This window comes from Manis javanica, chromosome 11 (assembly GCF_040802235.1).
Source record: "Manis javanica isolate MJ-LG chromosome 11, MJ_LKY, whole genome shotgun sequence".
Classification (NCBI taxonomy): domain Eukaryota; kingdom Metazoa; phylum Chordata; class Mammalia; order Pholidota; family Manidae; genus Manis; species Manis javanica.
In genome coordinates this window covers 104989990-105009018 of record NC_133166.1, presented here as the reverse complement: position 1 = coordinate 105009018, position 19029 = coordinate 104989990, and the positions used below count along the sequence as shown (strand labels likewise).

The 19029-nt window shown below is 60.4% G+C and overlaps 1 protein-coding gene across 1 annotated transcript; it reads left to right on the top strand.

Annotated features, from left to right (window-relative positions):
* Window positions 1–1528: 1528 nt before the first annotated feature.
* LOC108405412 (receptor-type tyrosine-protein phosphatase V-like) lies at window positions 1529–18774 on the top strand. Its single transcript, XM_073217733.1, is given in 39 exon segments — window positions 1529–1581; window positions 1873–1924; window positions 2097–2361; window positions 2592–2678; window positions 2681–2857; window positions 2979–3242; window positions 4083–4323; window positions 4365–4549; window positions 4701–4751; window positions 4754–4969; window positions 5968–6228; window positions 6315–6413; window positions 8129–8182; window positions 8185–8274; window positions 8412–8717; window positions 8759–8768; window positions 9029–9093; window positions 9096–9299; window positions 9639–9780; window positions 10044–10253; window positions 10741–10808; window positions 11705–11831; window positions 11989–12033; window positions 12768–12861; window positions 13009–13099; window positions 13208–13281; window positions 14156–14192; window positions 14195–14289; window positions 15009–15142; window positions 15685–15778; window positions 15780–15833; window positions 15936–16066; window positions 16362–16465; window positions 16612–16691; window positions 16794–16967; window positions 17031–17192; window positions 17465–17766; window positions 17917–17942; window positions 17945–18774. Coding segments are annotated over 39 exon segments (5034 nt in total). The 3' UTR covers window positions 18055–18774.
* The last annotated feature ends 255 nt before the right edge of the window (window positions 18775–19029 follow it).

Below are 19029 nucleotides of genomic sequence, written 5' to 3'. Positions count from 1 at the left end.
ACACACGCACGCATGCACACACGCACATGCATGCACACACGCATGCATGCACGCACGCACACACACGCATGTACACGCACACGCACACATGCACACACACAGAGCCTGGAAAATCTGATGAGCAGGCAGTGTTGAGTTTCCAGGCCCCCACCCGGAGGCCAGGTGGGTGGCTTGAGGTTTGGGGCTGGGGTGGTAGTGGGGGGCAGGCAGCCCCTGGCTGATCTCTATGCAGTCCTGGCCCCCCGCCCAGGCTGGCCCGGAGAGATGGGCTCCCACAGTGGCTGACTTGGTTTCAGGGTTGCTATGCCTGCCTGTCTCCTGCAGATTCCCTGTCTCTGCTTCCGGAGAGAGCACCTGAGTCCCCGGCTGCTATCCCAGGGCCCAGAGCCCTTTCTCCTCCTGCCCATCCCCCCTCCCCCGTCTCCTCCCTGCCCCATCAGCTGTCTTGGGGTGGGGGCACACAACTGGCTCTAGGCTGGGGTGAAGTGAAGCCTCAGGCGGTGTCTTCTAGGACAGGCTCAGGCAGGCTCCCCAGGCCCCCCAGTGCCTGCAGTTAGGTGGGGCTGGCAGGGGGCAGGGGGACCTGGTAGGCACTGCTGATCTAGGCAGCAGACATGGGCTAAGCAAGCAGGAATCCTAGGCACTTGAGCAGCTGAGAGGATCCGACTTGAGGGGTCAGGAGCAGGACTTGTCCTCTCTGCTCAGTGCGACCAGCGGCAGGTTCAGGTCCAGCTCCTTGCCTCACATGTTGTAGGGTCCGGGCTGGGCTCTTCCCGTCTCTGGTATCACTGTCCTTATCTGGGTAGTGACAGCATGGGCGCAGATGGGCCCCAGGGACCATGTGGACTCTTCTAGATCTGTGATTGCCGTGACTCAGGGCCTTAGGATGTGATCCTGTGCCTGTCCAGAGCATGGTGCCACATGGGTCTACAGAAGGGGACACACATATTCATAACTGGTCTATGCACTCCACATGCAGTAACACACATCCCCACAATGTCCCCAGGACCCTCTGCCATGCCCTATTATGGGGCACAAACCCCCTCTGTATCTCCCACGTGCTGATAGAGCCGACAGAAGCACACCCTTCTTCTGGGGTCAGGGAGCGGGGGCCAGCTGCCTCTGCCGTGTGCCCACCTGCAAGGCCGTCTCTTCTCCTGGTCTTCCCCAGGAGCACAGGACATTTCCTCCCTGCAAAGCCATCTGTTGGCGGTGGGATGGAGGTGGAGGGAGAGGCGGGCTGGTCTTTAGCCTGGCAGTGGCAATCCCCTTCCACCTCCCGGCCCCAGAGCCAGTCCTTGGCCCTCTCCCCTCTCCCTTCACGGCGCCCTGCCAAGGCTGGGTGGGTGGTGGGTGGGTGTCAGGGTCTGGGACTGAGAGGCAGCCCCTCCTGGCTGCCTGCTGCCTCCCATCTGCCTGAACTTGGCTTCCTGTTCCTGCCAGCCAGCCAGCCAGCAGGGCGAGGGGAGGGGTGAGTGGGACTGGCTCCTTCCCTGCTGCCTCCCAGCTTTCCTTTGCAGACATCAGGATGAGGCCGCCAATCCTGTTCACCGCCCTCCTCCGGCTCCAGGGCTTCTTGGCCAGGATAAGGTGGGCACTGGGGGCAGATGGACGGGTGGCCCCCACAGCTGGTCTGCATTAGGCAGAACAGAGGCCATTCCTTCCCACCCACCAGCACATGGACAGCGAGAAGTCGGCCCCTGCCTGCCAGGGCTGCCTCAGCTCCTGGGGTCCCCCTTTGGCCCTGCCTAGGGGAGTGTCAGACAAGGGCACAGCCTCCTCGCCGGTCCTGGCCCTGTCCCCCACTGGCTCACAGAGGCCTGGACCCCAGGGACCTCTGCCCATCTTCACCCACCTCCCTCCCCTTCTTCTACAGGAAGATAAGTGCCACTCCGTGGAAGGTGGCCCAGCCGGCAGAGTGGGGGCAGGTGCCTGTGGTGGGGGATGGAGGTCTGGGAGGTGGGGAGTGGGGTGCAGGGCCAGTTGCTCCATGCTGACCCTGCCTCTGCTCTGGCCCTCTTTTACCTTCCCTACTTCTTTAGGGTAGAAGGGGTGTTGGAAGAGTCTGCATACACCCTGTTTTCCCCTCCGAAAAGGGACCACCTCTGAAAGTGAATGTCAGCAGCCAGGGGAGGCCTACTAGCCTCTTTCTGAGCTGGGCAGCCCCAGCACCGGGCAGCTTCAGCCATGCCCTCTGCCTCGCCCGTCTGAGCCCTCCAGAAGGGCAGCAGCTACAGGCCCACACCAACACGTCCAGCATTGAGTTCCAGCACCTGGTGCTAGGAAGCCACTACTTGCTGGAAGTGACTGCCCTGCGACCCTGTGGGCAAAAGGCCACCGTCATCCTCACTGCCCACACTGGTGTGTGGCCTGCACACTGTGGGCTGGGGAGAGGGGAGCTGTGTGTGGGCATTGCCTGGGGTCCAAGCAGAAGGTGCCTGCCCTGGAGGGTTGGCAAGGGGCAGGGTAGCCAAGGAGGGTAACTTCTCTAAGCGTCATGCCTGGGGCAGTGACCTATTTAGGAGAACTAGAAGCAGTGAGGTGACGCCCTTTGGCCCTGAACTTGGTGCTGCTCTCTGCCTCCCATACAGCCCCGTCGACTGTCTCTGACCTGCAGCTCCGCAGTCCTGGGAGCACATCTTGCCTGGAGGCCTCATGGGGTGCTGCTGCCGGGGAAAGGGTGGTGACCAACTCCTCCTCCACCTGGAGTCCCAGACATTGGTACATAATACCTCCATGCCCCCGGGTACCCTGTCCTACAACTTCAGTGGCCTTCTACCAGGTAGCGAGTATGTTTTAAAGGTCACTACCAGGACTGGCAACCTCCATGTGGAGGGCCGCACCCACCAGTGGACAGGCCAGGTAGGCACGTGGGTGGGGTGCAGCCATCTGGGAGTCATGGGGCAGTCCAGAGCCTCACAGCCAACGATGTCCCCACGTGGTCAAGCCTGGCTTTGCTTTCTCCATCTTGCCTCCAGCCCCTGTGCCTCCAGATCAGCTGGTGCTGTGTGTCCTGGGCCCCACTGCCTTGTGAGCATCTTGGAATGGCTCTGATGGGGCCACTTGGCTCCCCCTAGCACTCACAGACCTCCTAGGTGGCAGTCACATGACTGCGGTGGTCCGAGGGGGGGCCTCCAATCACACCTTCCCTCACCTCTCTCCAGACACCCCCTGTGAGCTGACTGTGAGTGTTACTGCCGGGCCGCAATGGGCAGTGGGGCTCAGTGCCACTGAGTGGACCTGTGAGTGCTTAGGGGTTCAGGGGGACATAGCAGAGAATCCTTAGCTCTTCCCTGGCCAAACAGGCAGAATGCAACTAGGGGTGGGGGTCTCTTGGAATCCTGCCAGGAAGGGTTGAAGCTCAGAGGGAGTGCCCCTCCTGTTGGCTGGTGGTGGGTACCCCCCCAACCAGAAGATGATGGTGCTGTAATTTAACATCAGTGGAAGCCTTCTACGGGCAAGCCTCTGTGCTAGCACTTAGTGTATCATCTCATTTCATCCTCAAACCATTCCAGTGTAGTCACATCGTCCCTACTTCTGGGTAAAGGAACCAAGGTTCAGAAAGAGAAAGGACCTGAGGTCAGAGAGCTTGAGTAGCCAAGCTGATAGGTGCCTGGGCAGGATGCCTGCAGAGCTCACAGTTACCTGGTCGCATTTTTGCTCAGAGGAACACTGTTTTGAGTGGTGAAGAGTGAGGGAACCAGGCTGCCTGGGTTCTGAATCTCCTTTCTGCCACTCATGCGCTGGGGTCTCTGGACAAACTGCTCATCTTCTCTGTGCTTCCGTTTCTGTGTCTTCAGAGGGAGATAGCAGTGTCCTCTTTGCAGTGCCCGAGGAGTGAATGTGAGATGCTGTGTGTGGGCCGTGCTGGCGTGAACACTCGACCATTTGATGTGTTATCATTTCTGTTGTCATCCATGGCCAGGTCCTGGGATTCACTCAGAATGTGGCAAATGGTGGCTGCCAGCGTCTGGATGAGATGTGGTCCAATGTTAATAGAAAGAAGCTGGCACAGGGAAGGTAGAATTTTTCTCATCTGCTGTTTAGGTCTTTCTGCACATATTCGCTCCCTTTTTCCCCAAATCGCTCTTCCCCACTGGACCTGGAGCTCACTCCCCTGCCCCCAGAACTCTGGGCAAGCTGGAGGGCAGGGCCTGGTGCCCGGGATGGCTAGCTGCTCAGGCTGAGTGGGCCAGAGGAGAACCCCACTCTGAGCCCGGGGGCCCTTAGTGCCACATTCCCAGGGCCCCTGCCTGCTGGACTCGGTGCTCTGGAGCTCAGGGTTCTGGCTGGGCCCAGGCCAGTGCCTGGCTGGCTGGTGGGGCAGAGGGTGGGGTCCTGCCTAGCGGCACCTGCATTGACAGGCTGGAGGCCACCAGGAGGCAGGCAGAGCTCTACACTGAGGAATCCCCAGGCCTCCTTGGAGACATCCCTGGGCCAGCTGGTGCCACCCAGGGCACTTTCCATGGGCTGGTGCCTGGGGCCCCATACCAGGAGGACACTGTCTCATCTCTGGGAAGCACCACCCCGAGCACCACAGGCCAAATGAGTGCGTACTAGCTAGTGTGTCCCCTGACCTCGGCGCTGAGGCCTTGCTTGTGGGGTAGATCTGGGCAGAGGACATGCTCAGGAGAGCTGCGAAGGGACGTCCAGGGCCACAGACACTGTGTGGCCCCCTTGCCAAACTCCACTCTCTTCAGGGCCCCTGACACCACAGTCACTGGAGGTCACCAGCAGGGGCAGCCTCACTGACTTGGCTGGGCCCCAGCATTGGGGCCGTGGGAAGGCTACAGGGTCAGCTGGCATCAGGAGGGCAGCCAGAGGTCACCAGGAAGTCTTGTCGACTTGGGCCCAGATAATTCCAGCCTGATGCTGAGGGGTCTAGTGCCCGGCTCTTGCTACGCCATGTCAGGATGGGCCTGTGCAGGGAACCTTAGCTCCAGTATCCAGCGGGCCCATGGCTGCACCCGTGAGTTACAGCCGCAGCCTCTGGGAGGCCAGCCCTGGGTGGTGGGGGTGGGACCAGCTTCCTTTACTCTCTGCCTTTCTGCGCGCCATGTTCTTGATTCAGAGGGCCATGTGTCTGCCCAAGGCGGGGCCTTTCATGAGTCTATTTGCAAGCATTTTCTGTGTCTTTCCATCCGGTCAGCCATCCATCTGTCCATTCAGCCACCCATCCATCCTTCCAATAATTATTTAATGCCATTTTTTTAGATATGGGGCTAGGTGCTGAGGCTAAAAATTATGAACAAGACAGTTTAGAAAAGAATACTGACAAGTAAACAGACTGCATATGTATATAAAAATTGTAATTATATATACAATTTCTATATATATATTATAAATGCATTGATAGGAAAATGCACATGGCATTTTGAACCCTATGAAGCTCTGTTCGTGTAGGCTGAAGTTGATGACTGTTGGGAATTGTATGTGGTTCAGTCTAATCTTTTAGACTCGCAGACGGGCCCCCTGCTTAGGGAGTTAGGAGGGCTCCCTGGAGGAGCAGGGCGAGCTGGGCAGCATATGGGTCTGCATAGGAGGGGCAGAGGGGGTCTTTCTCAGGGGCTAAGCATGCACCAAGGCCCGCAGAGAAGAGAGAGAAGGAGACAGAGACAGAGATGGAAGTACATGAGCTTGCAGGAACTGAGTGGCAGCAAATGAATGGGAACGGGGGTCCTGAGGGTCCCAGGAGCAGGCAGGGACCATGTGACCTCAGGGGGCTGCATCTGGGGAGGAGGCTGGGGGCAGGCGCCAGGGCGAGAACCATGTCTTTCAAGAGGTTTTTCTGGGAAGGAAAAAAGAGTGGGCCTGGATCCCTGTGGCAGCTGGATCTGTAGGCTACCAGTGTCTGGGGCTTGTTTGGCGATGGAGCAGAAGGGCACAGGTAATGGGCAGAGGGAGGTGGGGGAGGTAAGGGCAGGAGATTTGGGTCTTTGCAGATAGGCTTCCTCCTTGACCTGGCAGTGCCTGCTCCTCCTGCCAGCTTGAGCCTGGGCCTTGCTGCCCAGCCTCCTGCCCTGACGGCTTCCTGGAGTCCCCCTCCTGGGGACAGGGGTGGCTTCCAGATGCAGCTTTTCTGCCTGAGGCCCCTGACTCTGGAAAGTGAGCAGATTCTGGGTCCTGAGGTTCAGAACTTCTCCTGGGCCCAGCTGCTCCCAGGCAGCCAGTTCCTGGTGCAGTTATGCACCAATAACGGCGGCTGTACCAATGCCACGGGCTGGATGTGTGAGTGCCTTCCTTATGGCCCCCCTTGTCTTAGGGCTCCCAGGGGGCTGCCTGTCCCCCTTAACCTCTTTGCCATCTGTGGGCAGGCAGCTGGGCTGACTGGGGCACACACCAGCACAGGGTTGTTCCCCCATCCTTAGATCCCATTCCCCCGACAGGGTCCCGGCCCTTCCGTATCCTGGGAGGTGGGCAGAACCTGGAGGCTTGTGCTTGGGTGGTGGCCATGGTCCATGCTCCGTCACGGACAGTCATTGGGGGGCAGGGAGCAGTGGGTCCTGGCCAGGACCCAGCCTCTGGCCCCACCTGGGCTCTGAGGTCGACAACAGAATAGCTCATGTGCACCGAGCACTTTGTAACGTGTGCCACCTGAGTTCTCTTATTTAATCCTTGTAGCACCAAGCTTAGGGGACAGATGCTATGGCCATAGCCACTTCCTATATAAGGGAACTGAGACACAGAGAAGGAAGGTAACGTGTCCTGGGTTCCTCAGGCCTAACTGGGAGCTTGGAGTGACATTGCACAGTGTGATGTGGTGTCCACACTCCTGCCACACACCAACCCCAGGGAGGGGCAGGGGCAACTGAGGGCCAAGGAGAGTCCTACAATTACCAAAGCACAGGGCCCGCTGGGAGTCAGGGAGCGAGGTTCTGTCCTCCTCCCTGAAGCCCCTCTCATGCTGGCCTGAGCCCTCCTGCCTTTTCTGCTTGCTGGGTCCTTGGTGGAGCTGAAGAATCGCTGGGGCCCCCTCAAACCCCTTCTCCAATGTGGGGGCTCTCCCACCCCTGCACTGCCCTGATTCCTCTCAAGGACCCTGAGGCCTCAGACAGGCCTGGGAGGGAGCCAGAAAGGGCTCTGGCCTAGGAGGCAGGAGACCCGAATTCTAAGTGTGGCTCAGTCCCTAGAGCAAGCCTTGGTACCCACCAGCCTCAGTTTCCCTGTTTACAAAGGCAGTGTTGACGAGGTGACTGGGCCAGGCTGCTGTGACTCCAGGTCCTGGGGCTCAAGCTGAGGGTGGGCAGCACTGCCTGGGCCCACAGACACCCGCCTGCCCTTCAGAGCCCTGCTCACCACTTAGAGGCTTTAAAAGCTGCTTGTGTGCAGGGGCTGGGGCTGGCAAAGGCACTCGCCTTGGCTGTCACACTGCCCAGTACAGCTCTGCGAACGGGAGGGGCACTGGGGTGCAGAGACCAAGTGGTCGGCTTATGTGTCCGGCACTGTTTGAGCATGTGCTCTGCCGGCCGGGGCAGGAGGAGAACCCTGCTGTTGTGGGGCTCACTGTCAAGGAGAATATCGGGCTCACCTGCTGCTCTGAACCGGTGTGTCAGGCCCTGGGTGTTTCCTGGTTGGGCCGAGAATGGACAGGGAGGAGGGAGCCAGAGACCTGCTGGCAGGCTTTCCTCCTGCGATAGCTGCTGGGGCAGCTGTAGCAAAGCGCCACGGGCTGGAGCTTTAAACAGCTGACCTTTACTGTCGCGCAGTCTGGAGGCCGGCAGTCCACGATCCAGGTGCGGGCAGGGCTGGTTTCTCCCGAGGCTTGTTCATGTCTGTGTTCCCCCTGTGTTCCCACCTGATTGTCCCTCTGGGTGTATGTGTGTCTAATCTCTTCTTATAGGGACACCAGGCATGTTGGATCAGGGCTCCCCTAATGACCTCAGTTTACCTTAACTACTTGTGTAAAGACCTTCTCTGCAAATACAGCCACATTCTGAGGTCCTGGGGGTTGGGGCTTCAGCATGAATTCTGCCCATAACAACTCCCTTTGCCCTCCCCCCCTTTCCTGCAGCTCCCCTCACCCCTCTGCTAGTAAATGTGACCAGTGAAGGCCCTACCAAGCCCCGGGTCTCCTGGGTCCATGCTCCTGGGGGGCAGGATGGCTAGCAGGTGACCCTGTCCCAGGCAGGTGCCCAGGCGGGCACCAGCACTCCGGGAGCCGAAGAGGACAGCCCCAGCTTTTGGCTCTGACTCCGGGCACCCAGTACCATGTGCAGCTTGTCTCCCAGGCTGGGCCCCTCCACGCTGCGCCGACCACTGCCTCTGGCTGGACTGGTGAGTGGGATGGGAGGGTGGGAAAGGCGGTGCGGGGAGGAGCAGTGGGAAGGGCTGCTTCTGAGACCCCCAGGCTCTCCTCTCAATGGCACCTCAGCCCTTGCTTTTCATCCCATTTCCTGACCTCTGTGCCCCAGGGCCCTTCATAGGCTCACCCCTCTCCTTCCCCCCCACACCCCCACGCATGCCCAGTGAGATGCTGGTGTCCATGCAGGCAGGCAGTGCGGTGATCAGCCTGGCCTGGGCCAGTGGCCCTGTGGGGCAGGGGGCCTGCTGCGCCCGACTCTCAGAGGCAGGGCGCCTCTCCTGGGAGCAGCCCCTGGAGCTAGGCCAAGCCTGCCTGGTCCTGAGGGCCCTCACACCGGGGCACAACCTCTCCCTATCTGTGCTGTACCAGGCGGGGCCACTCCAGGTGGCCATGCACCTGGTGGTGCTGCCCGTTGGTAAGTTGGCATCTGTTGGGGGTGGATGGAGGCGCTCTGAGAGGCAGGCCCCAATCCAGGTGAGGGTCCTGAGCCACATGCTCCTCCCAGGTGGGCATTGTGCCCACCCTGCCCTGGGGTTATGCTCCTGAGGCTTCCCCAGAAGGGCAGAGATGGCCAAAGGGGTGGATGCTCCAGAGTACCGGTGCTCCTGTCTGTGGACAGAAACCCCAGCCCCTTGCCCCTGCTGATTTGGAGAGCCCCTGACCTACAGGTCATATTCTTGGGGTGTACAACACGCACACAATGTAGAACCTTGGATTCCTGCACATCGTGGAGAATGTGCAGTGCTAGCCCGAAGCCACCCACCTGGCCCTGAACTGGGTGGTGCCCGCGGGGCTGTCGGCACCTGTCTGGTGGTGGCAGAGCAGCTGGCAGTGGGAGGGAGTGCTCACTGGGTCTTCCAGGCCCACACCTCTGGGGGTGCTCTCCTGTTGCCTGGCCTGGTGCCTGCCACCTCCTACCACCTCAGCCTCACTGTGCTGGGCAGGGATGGTCTGTGGCCCCAGGCAGTCACCCTGGTGTGCGTCACTGTGGCAAAGGGTGAGCCCCGTCCTCACCCTCAAGGCCCCGCACCAGCCTTCCTCCATCTTTGGCCCCCAGGGGTATCACTCCCCAGCCCCCCACTGCCAGGAGGCCCCCTGTTCCAGGCCCCAGCCCTTTCCTCTGACCCTGATCCAGAGACCACACTAGTTTGGTGCCATATTTTGAGTCTTGGGGTGCCTGGCACCCTGATCTGCGATCTTCTCGTTCCTATTTAGTCGTTTCTGTCAGCTACTAGTTGCCAGGCACTGTGGGGGGTGTGAGGGCATGTGCTCTGCCCTTGGACACTGGTTGTTAGGCACCTGGTTGGAACCTCAGTCTCCCCCTCCCCATCCCCAGCCTGGCACCCCCCAGAGGTAGCTGCAGCCCCTGAGCTGGGGCCCGAGACGGGCATGGGAGTGATGAGCGCACAGGGCATGTTTGGCAAGGATGGGCAGGTCCAGTGGCACGGTGTGATCGCCACCACCAGCATGTCCCGTGAGTCCCGGGCCCCAGACTGGATGGGGAGATGCTAGCTACTGCCTAGCGTGGGGTGGGTGAGAGGGCTCCAGACCCTGGGACGGGAAGGTGAAGGACCTAAAGCCCATGTGGGTCCTCGAGCACAAGACACTCTTGAAGACAGAGCTGATGGGGCATCAGGAATGGTGTGAGTGTGCTAGAGACATGGAGCCACCCCTCTGTGGTGGGGAGAGTGCCTAGGGACCACTGTGGCCCCTGCACTGCCCCTTCCTGTTCCTCCCGCAGCGCTCGGCCTCCCCAGGAAGCCATCAACCACACGTGGTTTGGCCAATGCTGCAGAGGACATGACTCCTGCCTGGCCATTGTGCTTCCCAGCCTCTTCTGCCCGGGGCCCTGGGCTGTGCTGAGATCCTGCATGGAGCCTATGGGTACAGAGGACTGTGGCCAGACCCAGGAGATGTGTCAGGGGCTGCTCAAGCCAGGTTCCCAGTATCGGTGAGGGCTAAGGCTGCAGGGAGGGGGGAACCATTGTCAGTTTCATTTACGTGTTGTTGACACATTCTCTCAGCAGAGGGTCTGACTGACTCACAAAGAGAAAACGTGCTGGTCTGTAAGGGTCAATAGAGTTATTTTGACTGGGCTTCCTAGTAAGCAAGGCAAAAAGGGGGATACCCATCTGTTACGTGGTTCTTTCTTCAGAAAAGAACAGGGAATGGAATCTGTCGCACCTTGCCAAGTCAGTGCCAAAGGTCTCCAGGTACCTATTTCTAGGCTGCTTCTTGCTCTCAGAATAGGCAGGGAAGATGGAAGAGAAACTAGGGGCGCTGGTTCCGCAGTTTCAGGTAGCACCACACATAGCCTCCAGACAGGAGAGGCAGTCTCACTGTCTGAGTGTCTGTTGCTCATGACTCAGTTTCCTGGGAGGGGCTTTGCCCTCTGTGCCTGCCTCTCCCCAGCACGAGGTCCTTTTTCTCTGCCCCAGGTTCAGGGCTGTGGGCTTTGCCAGGTACAGCCCTCCTGAGACTGTTATCTGCTTCTCAGGCTTCTCAGGTAGGGTGGACGCCTGGCTAGGGTTCCACTGGGTCCTGGGGTGACGGAGGTGTGCTGGCACCCGCTTCTGAGGCTCATCCCCAACCAGTAGCAGGAAGGACTGAGCTCAGACTCCAGGGAGAACACAGCCTACCTGGCCGAGCTGGGAGACCTGGAGCCAGTGAGGAAGGTGCCTCTGGCCCCAGACTTGGCCTGGGTGGGTGGAGGGGGTGGGCATGGAGGCAGAGGCATCCACAAAACGGTTTCCTGCTGCCCTGTGCTGCCCTCTGCACCCTGCTGCCTCCAGGCTGCCGGGGTTCTAGAACAGCACCGTCCAAGAGAAACATCAGACACAAGTGAGAATCACACGTGTGGTTTAAGATTGCCTAGTAGCTCGACAGGTGAAATTAATCTTAGAAACGTTTCATTTAAACCAAAATATCAAGACTGCTATTATATCAGTAGGTAGTCAATTTGTAAATATTATTAATGAGACATTTTACATTTTTTTATTACTAGGTCTCTGAAATCCTGTGTGAATTTTACACTTAGGGCAAATCTTCATTTGGACCAGCCACATTCTAAATGCTCAGTAGCTACACGTGGCTGGTGGTCACTGTATGGAGAGTCTAGTCCAGAAGGTCCAGGAAGTCAGGCCTCTACCCTGTTATTTTCTTTGAGGGCATCAGGTAGGGGAGCAGGGTCTTTGGGGTGTGCCAGGAGCTGGGGACAGGGAGAGTTTCCTGGGTGTTCTTGGCCCCCACCCAGGATGGGAACCTTTTCTGGCCTCAGTCTGGGACTTCTGGGGGTGAGAGCTGTCACTGTGTGCCCTCCACCCAGGTAGTCTCAAATCCAGGAGAGGTTGGCGGGCAGTGGGACACGGCTGTTACGCCCCTTCCTTCCCTTGCCCTCCATAGAGCCCCGGGCCCGTGTCTCCCAGGCAGCTATGCCCCTCGCAGCAGTGGTGGGCCTCGTGGTGGCCTGTGTCCTCACTATCTGTGCTGTGCTGGGCCTGCTGTACTGGGGATGCGTGAAGGGGCAGAGGTCAGCTGGGGGAGGCTGGGGTCATGGTCTGGGGGGATCCCCAGCTGCACATGCCCATGTGGGCTGGAGGAGGGGCGGCATCTTCCCCAAGAGGCCAGGCCCACCACCCTCCCACCCTCTTCAGCCTGCCTCTCTCAGGCCTCTTCATCCTTTGCAGAGTGGAGAAGAATCGGTTTTCCCAGGAGCTGACCGCTTACAACCTGCGGTGGGAGCACCTGCCCCCGTCCCACCCCTCCCCACGGCGGGGTGGGCAGCATGGCCCTGCCTTCTGTGGGGGTAGGGGCGTTGCCAAGTCTCTGCTTCTCTGGGACTACATCCCAGATGGGGGCTGCCAGCCTCGGCCCGCGAGTGCTCCTTCCTCGGCCAGCGTCACCCCTTTGTCACACCTTCTCACAGGGCCTTTCTGCAGGCCTGGCGCCCTCCTGGCCCCCCCCCCCCGCCACCCAGCCTCCTCCTGCTCCATCCCCTGCCCTCCACCGAACTCATGCGCTCCAGTCCCTCGTCGCCCCTGACTAGCCACTCAGTGTGCACCAGGCCCGACCTCTTTTCCTTCCTTCTCTCCTGACGTCGGATCTGCGACTCTTCCTCTCATCACTCCTGTCCTTCCTTACCTTGGCTTCATGCTGAACCAGGCACGAGTGAGTGCCAGCTGGGCACAGAGCCCCCCTCAGAACCTGGCGAGGGCTCTACGGGACTCAGGCATGCCCCTGCGTGCAGGTCTCGTCTGCGCTGTGCTCCTCCCTCCATCCCTCCGTCCCCTGTCCTCTTCCTTCACTGGTGATGCGCAGCCTGGACTGTGTGTCACAGGACTTTGCTCAGGGAGGCGGAGCCTGGTTGGTACTTGCAATGGATCCCAGCTGCTCCAGCACCCGCCTGAGCGCCGGGCAGGCCTCGTGCACCCAGGGCATCGGGCGTCCTGGCTCCCTCTCCCCCTAGGTGGACCCACCGGCCAATCCCCATTCATAACTCGCAGCAGAGCTTCAAGGGCAAGACTGCACATGCTCACCAGGCTTGCTTTCAGGAGTTTGGGGTAAGGCGTCTGCTGCCCATGGGCTCCAAGCAGAGAGGACCATGGGGCATTAAGGGTGGGCTGGACATGCCCTATCCCAGCCCCTCTCCAGGTGTGGGGCAGGGTGGGTCTGCTTCAGCCACCAGTGCCTGCCCCCAATCTCTGCAGGAGTTGAAGGAGGTGGGCAAGGAGCAGTCCAGACTAGAGGCTGAGCACCCTGCCAATGCCACCAAGAACCGTTACCCACATGTGCTGCCCTGTGAGTGCTGGGAGCAGGCCGGTGGGCATGGGCAGTGGGCCAGGGCCTGGCCTGGATGAGGGGGGCTGTGTGTGCCTGGTGCTGAGTGCATAGCCTCTGTCCCTGCAGATGACCACTCTCGGGTCGGCTGAGCCGTCTGGAGGAAAAGCCCCCTCTGACCAGTTAGTGCCAGCTTCATCCCAGTAAGAGCCGCCTGCAGGGCTGCGGCTGGTTCGCCAGGGGGATGGGCTGGTTTGCAGGTCACACCGTGGTGCCGTAGCTGTAGTAGCTCTCCATGCTCACCACCTAGGTAATCCAGCAGGTACTTACTGAGGGCCTAATTCGTGGGCCTGCACAAGGCCTGCCTTCAAAGGAGCACATGTTTGTAAGTGTGTGTCACATCTACCATACAGTGACAAGTGCTCTAATGAGCAAATGAGCATTGTCCTCAGAGCACATAGAGGAAGGAGAAATTTAGTGTATACCTAAGGAATCAAGAAAGGCTTCCTGGAGGAGGGGACATTTGATCTCTTGAAAGATGAGTAGAATTTTACTAAGTGATGAAGGAGGGGAAGGACATCTGTCTGGGAAGAACAGCCAGGGAGCAGCTGGGCAGGACTGCATGTGTGTGTGGGCGGGTTTGTTGGGTGGTGGGAGATGACACTGGAAACGTAGACTGGAGCTTGATTGCTAAGCTAAGGGCTTTGGGTTTTTATTTAGCAGGCAATGGGGAACGATGGAGGATTTTTGGACACGGAAAAAGCAGAGTGTTTTTTTAGCAAAGGGGCCGATGATGTGGGTGGACAGGGAGACTATTTCTGGCATGTCAGCATCTTACTATTTTCATGTAGATTTTTCTTGCCCCTTCCAGGTGGGGCTGGGTGGTGGTGGTGGTGGTGTCTACGAAGCCACGCCTCCTGCTTTGAGCACATGCGTTCATGTGTTCACGCAGGCATAGGCCTGCATAGCGTCCTCACTCCTGGAGATCACACATGGGGCGTTTACTGCCACCTGCCTGTGGGGCTCTGGGGACCCAAACTCCACCAATTAACATGTTCTTGTGCCCCACCCCTACAGGGGTATGCCCACCCATAGGACTTCACTGCTACCCAGGGGCTCTCGAGGAAACCCTGGAGGACTTCTGGCGGCCGGTGTGGGAGCAGCAGGTCCACATAACCGTCATGCTGACAGTGGGCGTGGAGAACGGGAGGGTGAGCACACCTTGCAGTTCCCCAGAACGGCCGCCAGGTGGCACATGCTCTCCGGCCGGAATGTTCCCCTGGTATCTTAGGTCTGGGAGGGTGGGTCAGGCAGGAGTGAGGCCAGTAGGGCCTGGGGCTTGGTAGGGGTCCCCGGGCCACCCGGTATGGGGAGACAGGGAAGGGGACCAGGTATTCAAGCTCCCAGTTTGACTCAGTTTCCACTGGCCTCTGCCATTTCTCATCATCTCCACTTGCTCCTGCTCTAGGCAGAGAAACAGCAAAGAGTTTAGGGGAAAGGTAGGGGTAAGGACTGCCCAAAGGTGGGCATCAGAAATAGGGCACTCTGCGTCCATCTTCCAGCAACCCTGGCGGACATCTCCTCTGGGCCTGCTCAGCGCGTGGCCCAGAGACGGGAACACCTGCTGGGTTTGTCCTGCGGCTGGAGCAGAGACAGGTCACGTGACCCTAAACCAGACCATCAGTTGTGAATAGGATCCTGGCAGTTTCTCTGACGTCCCAGGGGTCACATAAGAGGTCGGGGTGAGTGTGCTAGAGTCAAGCCAGAGGAGTGAGGCTTCTGGACAAGGTGGCCTTGGAGCTGGGTCAGTATAGACAGCAGGATTTCAGGGTAACTAGACCAGGAAGATGTGTGGAGAGGGTTACAGCAGGGGTGGCAGTGATGAGGCCAGGCCCCCAGCTGCCCCCTCCACTCTAACCCTTGGCCCTACGTGCTGTGTGAGCATTAGTGGCCAGCCGACCCCACCCCTGTCACCCGTGGTCACATCACTGTCCACCTCCTGGCCGAGCAGGCCGAAGATGAGCGGACCCAGCTGCCGCACATGTGTGCCCGGGACAGGGTGGGGTGGGGTGGCCATTTGAGCTGAGGCCCTCAGAGAAGGTCGCCTCACCTCCTGGGCCCCTGGCCTCCTTCCTTCTGCGGGTCGCAAGCACTCGGCCGCTGCCCAGGGAAGCTGGTGGTTAGGGAAGAGGTGGGGAGGCACAGAGAGGGTTAGAGGTTTATCTCAAGTTTGCACAGTGAGTCGAATGCAGAGTGGGGCAAGAAGCGAAGGTTTCTGCCCTGCCCTGTACCCCACTTGGGCTCCCTGCTTCACCCCAAACCCTTGTGCCCCATCTGCCTTCTTGGGCTGTGGCCTCCTGGGGCAGGAAAGCCAGGGACCACATCACCCTCTCCCTGGGCCCTGGACACTCTCTATAACCAGCGGCTACCCAGGCGGCTGGAGGGCCAAGCTGAGCAGCCAGACTGAAGGGGGAGGCATCTCCCTCACTTGGTCTGGCGGGGGAGTTGAAGGCTGAGCAGAGGGGTCCTGGAGTCAGGAAGGGCAGCAGGGCCCTCTGTTCCCCTACGCCCGCTCCTTCCGCAGACTGCCCCGCAGCAATGGCGAGGGTGACGCCGCTGCAGTTCACCACCTGGCCTGACCGTAGCATCCCTGAGGCCCCCAGCTCCCTGCTCACCTTTGGGGACCTGGCACGGGAGCAGCCCGCGAGCCACCCAGGGTGCTGGACCCATCCTGGTGCACTGCAGGCGAGGGCAGGTGGGTGTGTGCTGGGAGGGCCCCTGCCTGGCCTTGTGTGGAGGAAGGCGGGAGGGGCAGAGTCGGGGACATGGGCAGCCCCTCTCCCATTCAGCTCCCCAGGGGCTGGGCGTGGGCTGCACGGGCACCTCTGTGGCCCTGTTGAGGCTCCTGCAGCAGCTGGAGGAGGGGGAGATGGCGGGCGTGTTCAGTGCCATGTATGTGTTGCAGCTACACCAGCCTCTCACGATCCGGCCTCGGCAAGGGCTCCCCAGGCCAGGGTGGGCAGCCAGCACCCCGAAGGGCTGGGAGGGAGCATGTGGCCGGGAGCCCCTGGGGACACACGGAGGACCCTGGGGGAGGGCTTAAACAGGTCCCCATCTTATCCAGGCCTCGTTCCCCAGCTGCCCAGGGGAGGTGAGGCGGGTGCCCGCTGGCTTTGACACTGGGGGGCGTGGGGACTCGCAGGTGTCCCCTGCCCATCTCTCCTCCTGGTAAGATGGACAGTCTTCGCCTGGAGAATCTTCCTTCTGGGCTGCACTCCCTCAGCTCCACCTCCCCCTGCCAGAGCTGATGCATCTTCCTGCACAGCTGCCGCCTGAACAAGATTCTGGAAGGGCCCGCTGGCACCTCTGAGTCATAGCCCTTGTTGAGTGGGGGGCACAGGTTCCCTGTGTGCCCCTCCCCCAAGCAACAGGCCCCTGCCTCCTGTCTGCGGCCAGGGCCGAGAACACTGGAAGCATGGAGCTGGGGAGCCGTGAGGGCCTCGGCCCCCCTTGGCCCCTCCCTCAGGTCCCAGCCCACCTCTGTGACGAACTTGCACAGGTGTGCGCCGTGCGGGCAGCCCATACCAACGCTGGCGTCTTGCAGGAGTACGAGGTACGCATCCCGCCAGGGGTGGGTGATGGCTGAGGGGCCTTCCCCTGCCCAGCCAGCACCTCTGTGGGCCGGGTCCAGCCTCAGGGTGCCCATCTCTCCCAGCTCCTGCTCCGGGCCATCAGGGAGGAGGCTGGCTGTCCGGCGCCCTCTCCCAGCTGTGAGCAGGACAGCGCGGTCTCCTGTGAGTGCCCGTGGGCTGGGCATCCACCCGGCGGGGACCTCCCGCTGCTTCCCTCTCACCATCTTGACTCAGACCGCCATTCCCAAGCACCCCGATAATGAGGCGCTGGAGGCCTGGCCCTCCCTGTGAGACGGTGCCTTCTCTGACCATGTGTGCTTCCTGGGCCCAGGCCAGCATTTCTGGGTGCCCCAGAGCTGAGATGGGTGGGGGGCACCCTTGGTCCCCAAGAGCCAGCAAGCTTCGCTCTGCAGGCCTGGCCTTCTGGCCACAACCACGTAGTGCTGGCTGGACCCATTGGGCCAAAGGAGCCCTGGGAGCTGGTGTGGGATGGGAGCCCAGGGTCTGTGCTCTGGTCTCCCTGTGCCCACCAGACACCAGGGAGAAGGTGAAGGGCTCTGGGGACAGAGGGAGGGGAGCCCCAGGAGTGGGTAGGGTGGGGGGAATTCATGGTGCAGCCTGTGCCCGGGTGAGGGCAAGGACCGTGGGATGCTGCCTGAGCATCTCTGGCGTGGTCTCGGCCACAGGCGTTCTGGCTGACTGAGACGCAGCCCGTGGCCATGCACATGGTGACAGTGTGCTGGGTGGCTGAGAGCAGCGCAGCAGACTGGTCCTGTACCTCCTCAGGGTTACACATGTAGGTGTTGAGGCCACAGGGTGTGGGATGGTAGGCTGTGCTAGCACCCCTTGGCCCTCCCCCACCCCCAAGCACCAATGCCAGGGTCTCTGCCCCCAGGGGGACAGTGGGCAGGAGGGGCAGATGCAGCGACTGCAGTTTCCGTGCTGGGAGCTGGGACGTGAGCTGCCCGCTGCCACCCTGCTGCCCTTCCTGGCTGCTGTGGCCCAGGGCTGCTCCCAGGACACAGAGAAGCCAGGCACACTGCTTGGCCTCTGCAGGTGCTGTTGGACAAAGGCCTGAGGGGGTGGGTGCCAGAACCCCCTTGCTGCCTCTGCCAGGCCCAGCTTGTGTTTCACCACATACCTGCATACCCCAGGCCTTCCACATCCTCCCCCCAGTTACCCCCGCCAAGTCTAGGCCGATTGCAGCAAGGGTGTGGCCCAGCTGGGCACCTTTCTGCTATGGATCAGCTGCTGCAGCGGGCAGAGGCTGAGTGTACTGCGGATGTATTTAACGTGGCCTTGCAGCAGTCACAGGCCTATGGCCTCATGACCCCACGCTGGTGAGAAGCAACCAAGGGGTTCAGCCATGGTAAGAGGCATGGAAATGGGGAAGGTTCAGTGCTGGCGCCAGGCCTCTAGGGGGCACTATCCGGGCAGCCATCAGGTGGCCCTGGGGACCACGATGCTCTCAGAAGGAACCTGGGGCATGGGAGATGCCAGAGCTTTTCTCCCTCAAGTCTGGGCAGGTAGGGTAAGAGTCCTTACCCTGTGTCTCCCCCAGGAGCAGTATAATCTACCTCTGCAGCTGTCTGAACAGTGCGCCCGTGAGCGGGCTGCCCTGAGTCAGCCCTAGTCACTGCTGTGCGGGAGCAGCAGAGGCTGGGCCAGCTGGGCAGGGGCCATCAGCCCCAGCAAGCCGGCTCGGGCCTGCATTCTCTGGGAGGGCAGCCTGCACACTGGGCTCTGCACTGTTAAGGGACAAGTAGGGGGACAAAGAACGTGGTCAAGCTTGAGGCTGAGTGTGCTCTGTCCACCTTTCAGGGAGAAAGAAATGGCCTCCAAGACTTGTGGGATGTGGGGCCCAGCCTCAGGGCCTGGTGGGCAAACGTGAGCAGGGCTGGAGCCTGGCTGAGCTGGCTGACCTGCAGGCTGTGGCTTTCCCCTGGAGCAGCCCCCTACCTCCTCATCCTCCAGTCTCCCAGTTTCTTCAGACTTTCGGCTGTAGTGTTTTGGGGTACAAACAGTGGAGCCGCAGGAGGTGCAAACAGGCAGGGCAATGGAGCCAAAGCGATGGGTAAGCTGGAAGTGCGGGTCCATCCGGGAAGGCTGGGGCAGCTGGCTGTGGGTAATGGGAGCTGGGGCCAGCCTTGGAGACGCTTCTGCACGCCATGGCCCCCACTGGAGGCTTAGGGTCAATGTCTGCTGGCTTCTGTGCAGCATTTCTGGCCCTGGAATGTTATGGCTGTAGCAGAGAGCAGGAAGTGGGGTTGATGAGAGGGTCCTGGGGTATGGAGGTATGGGACTGAAGGAATACTGGCT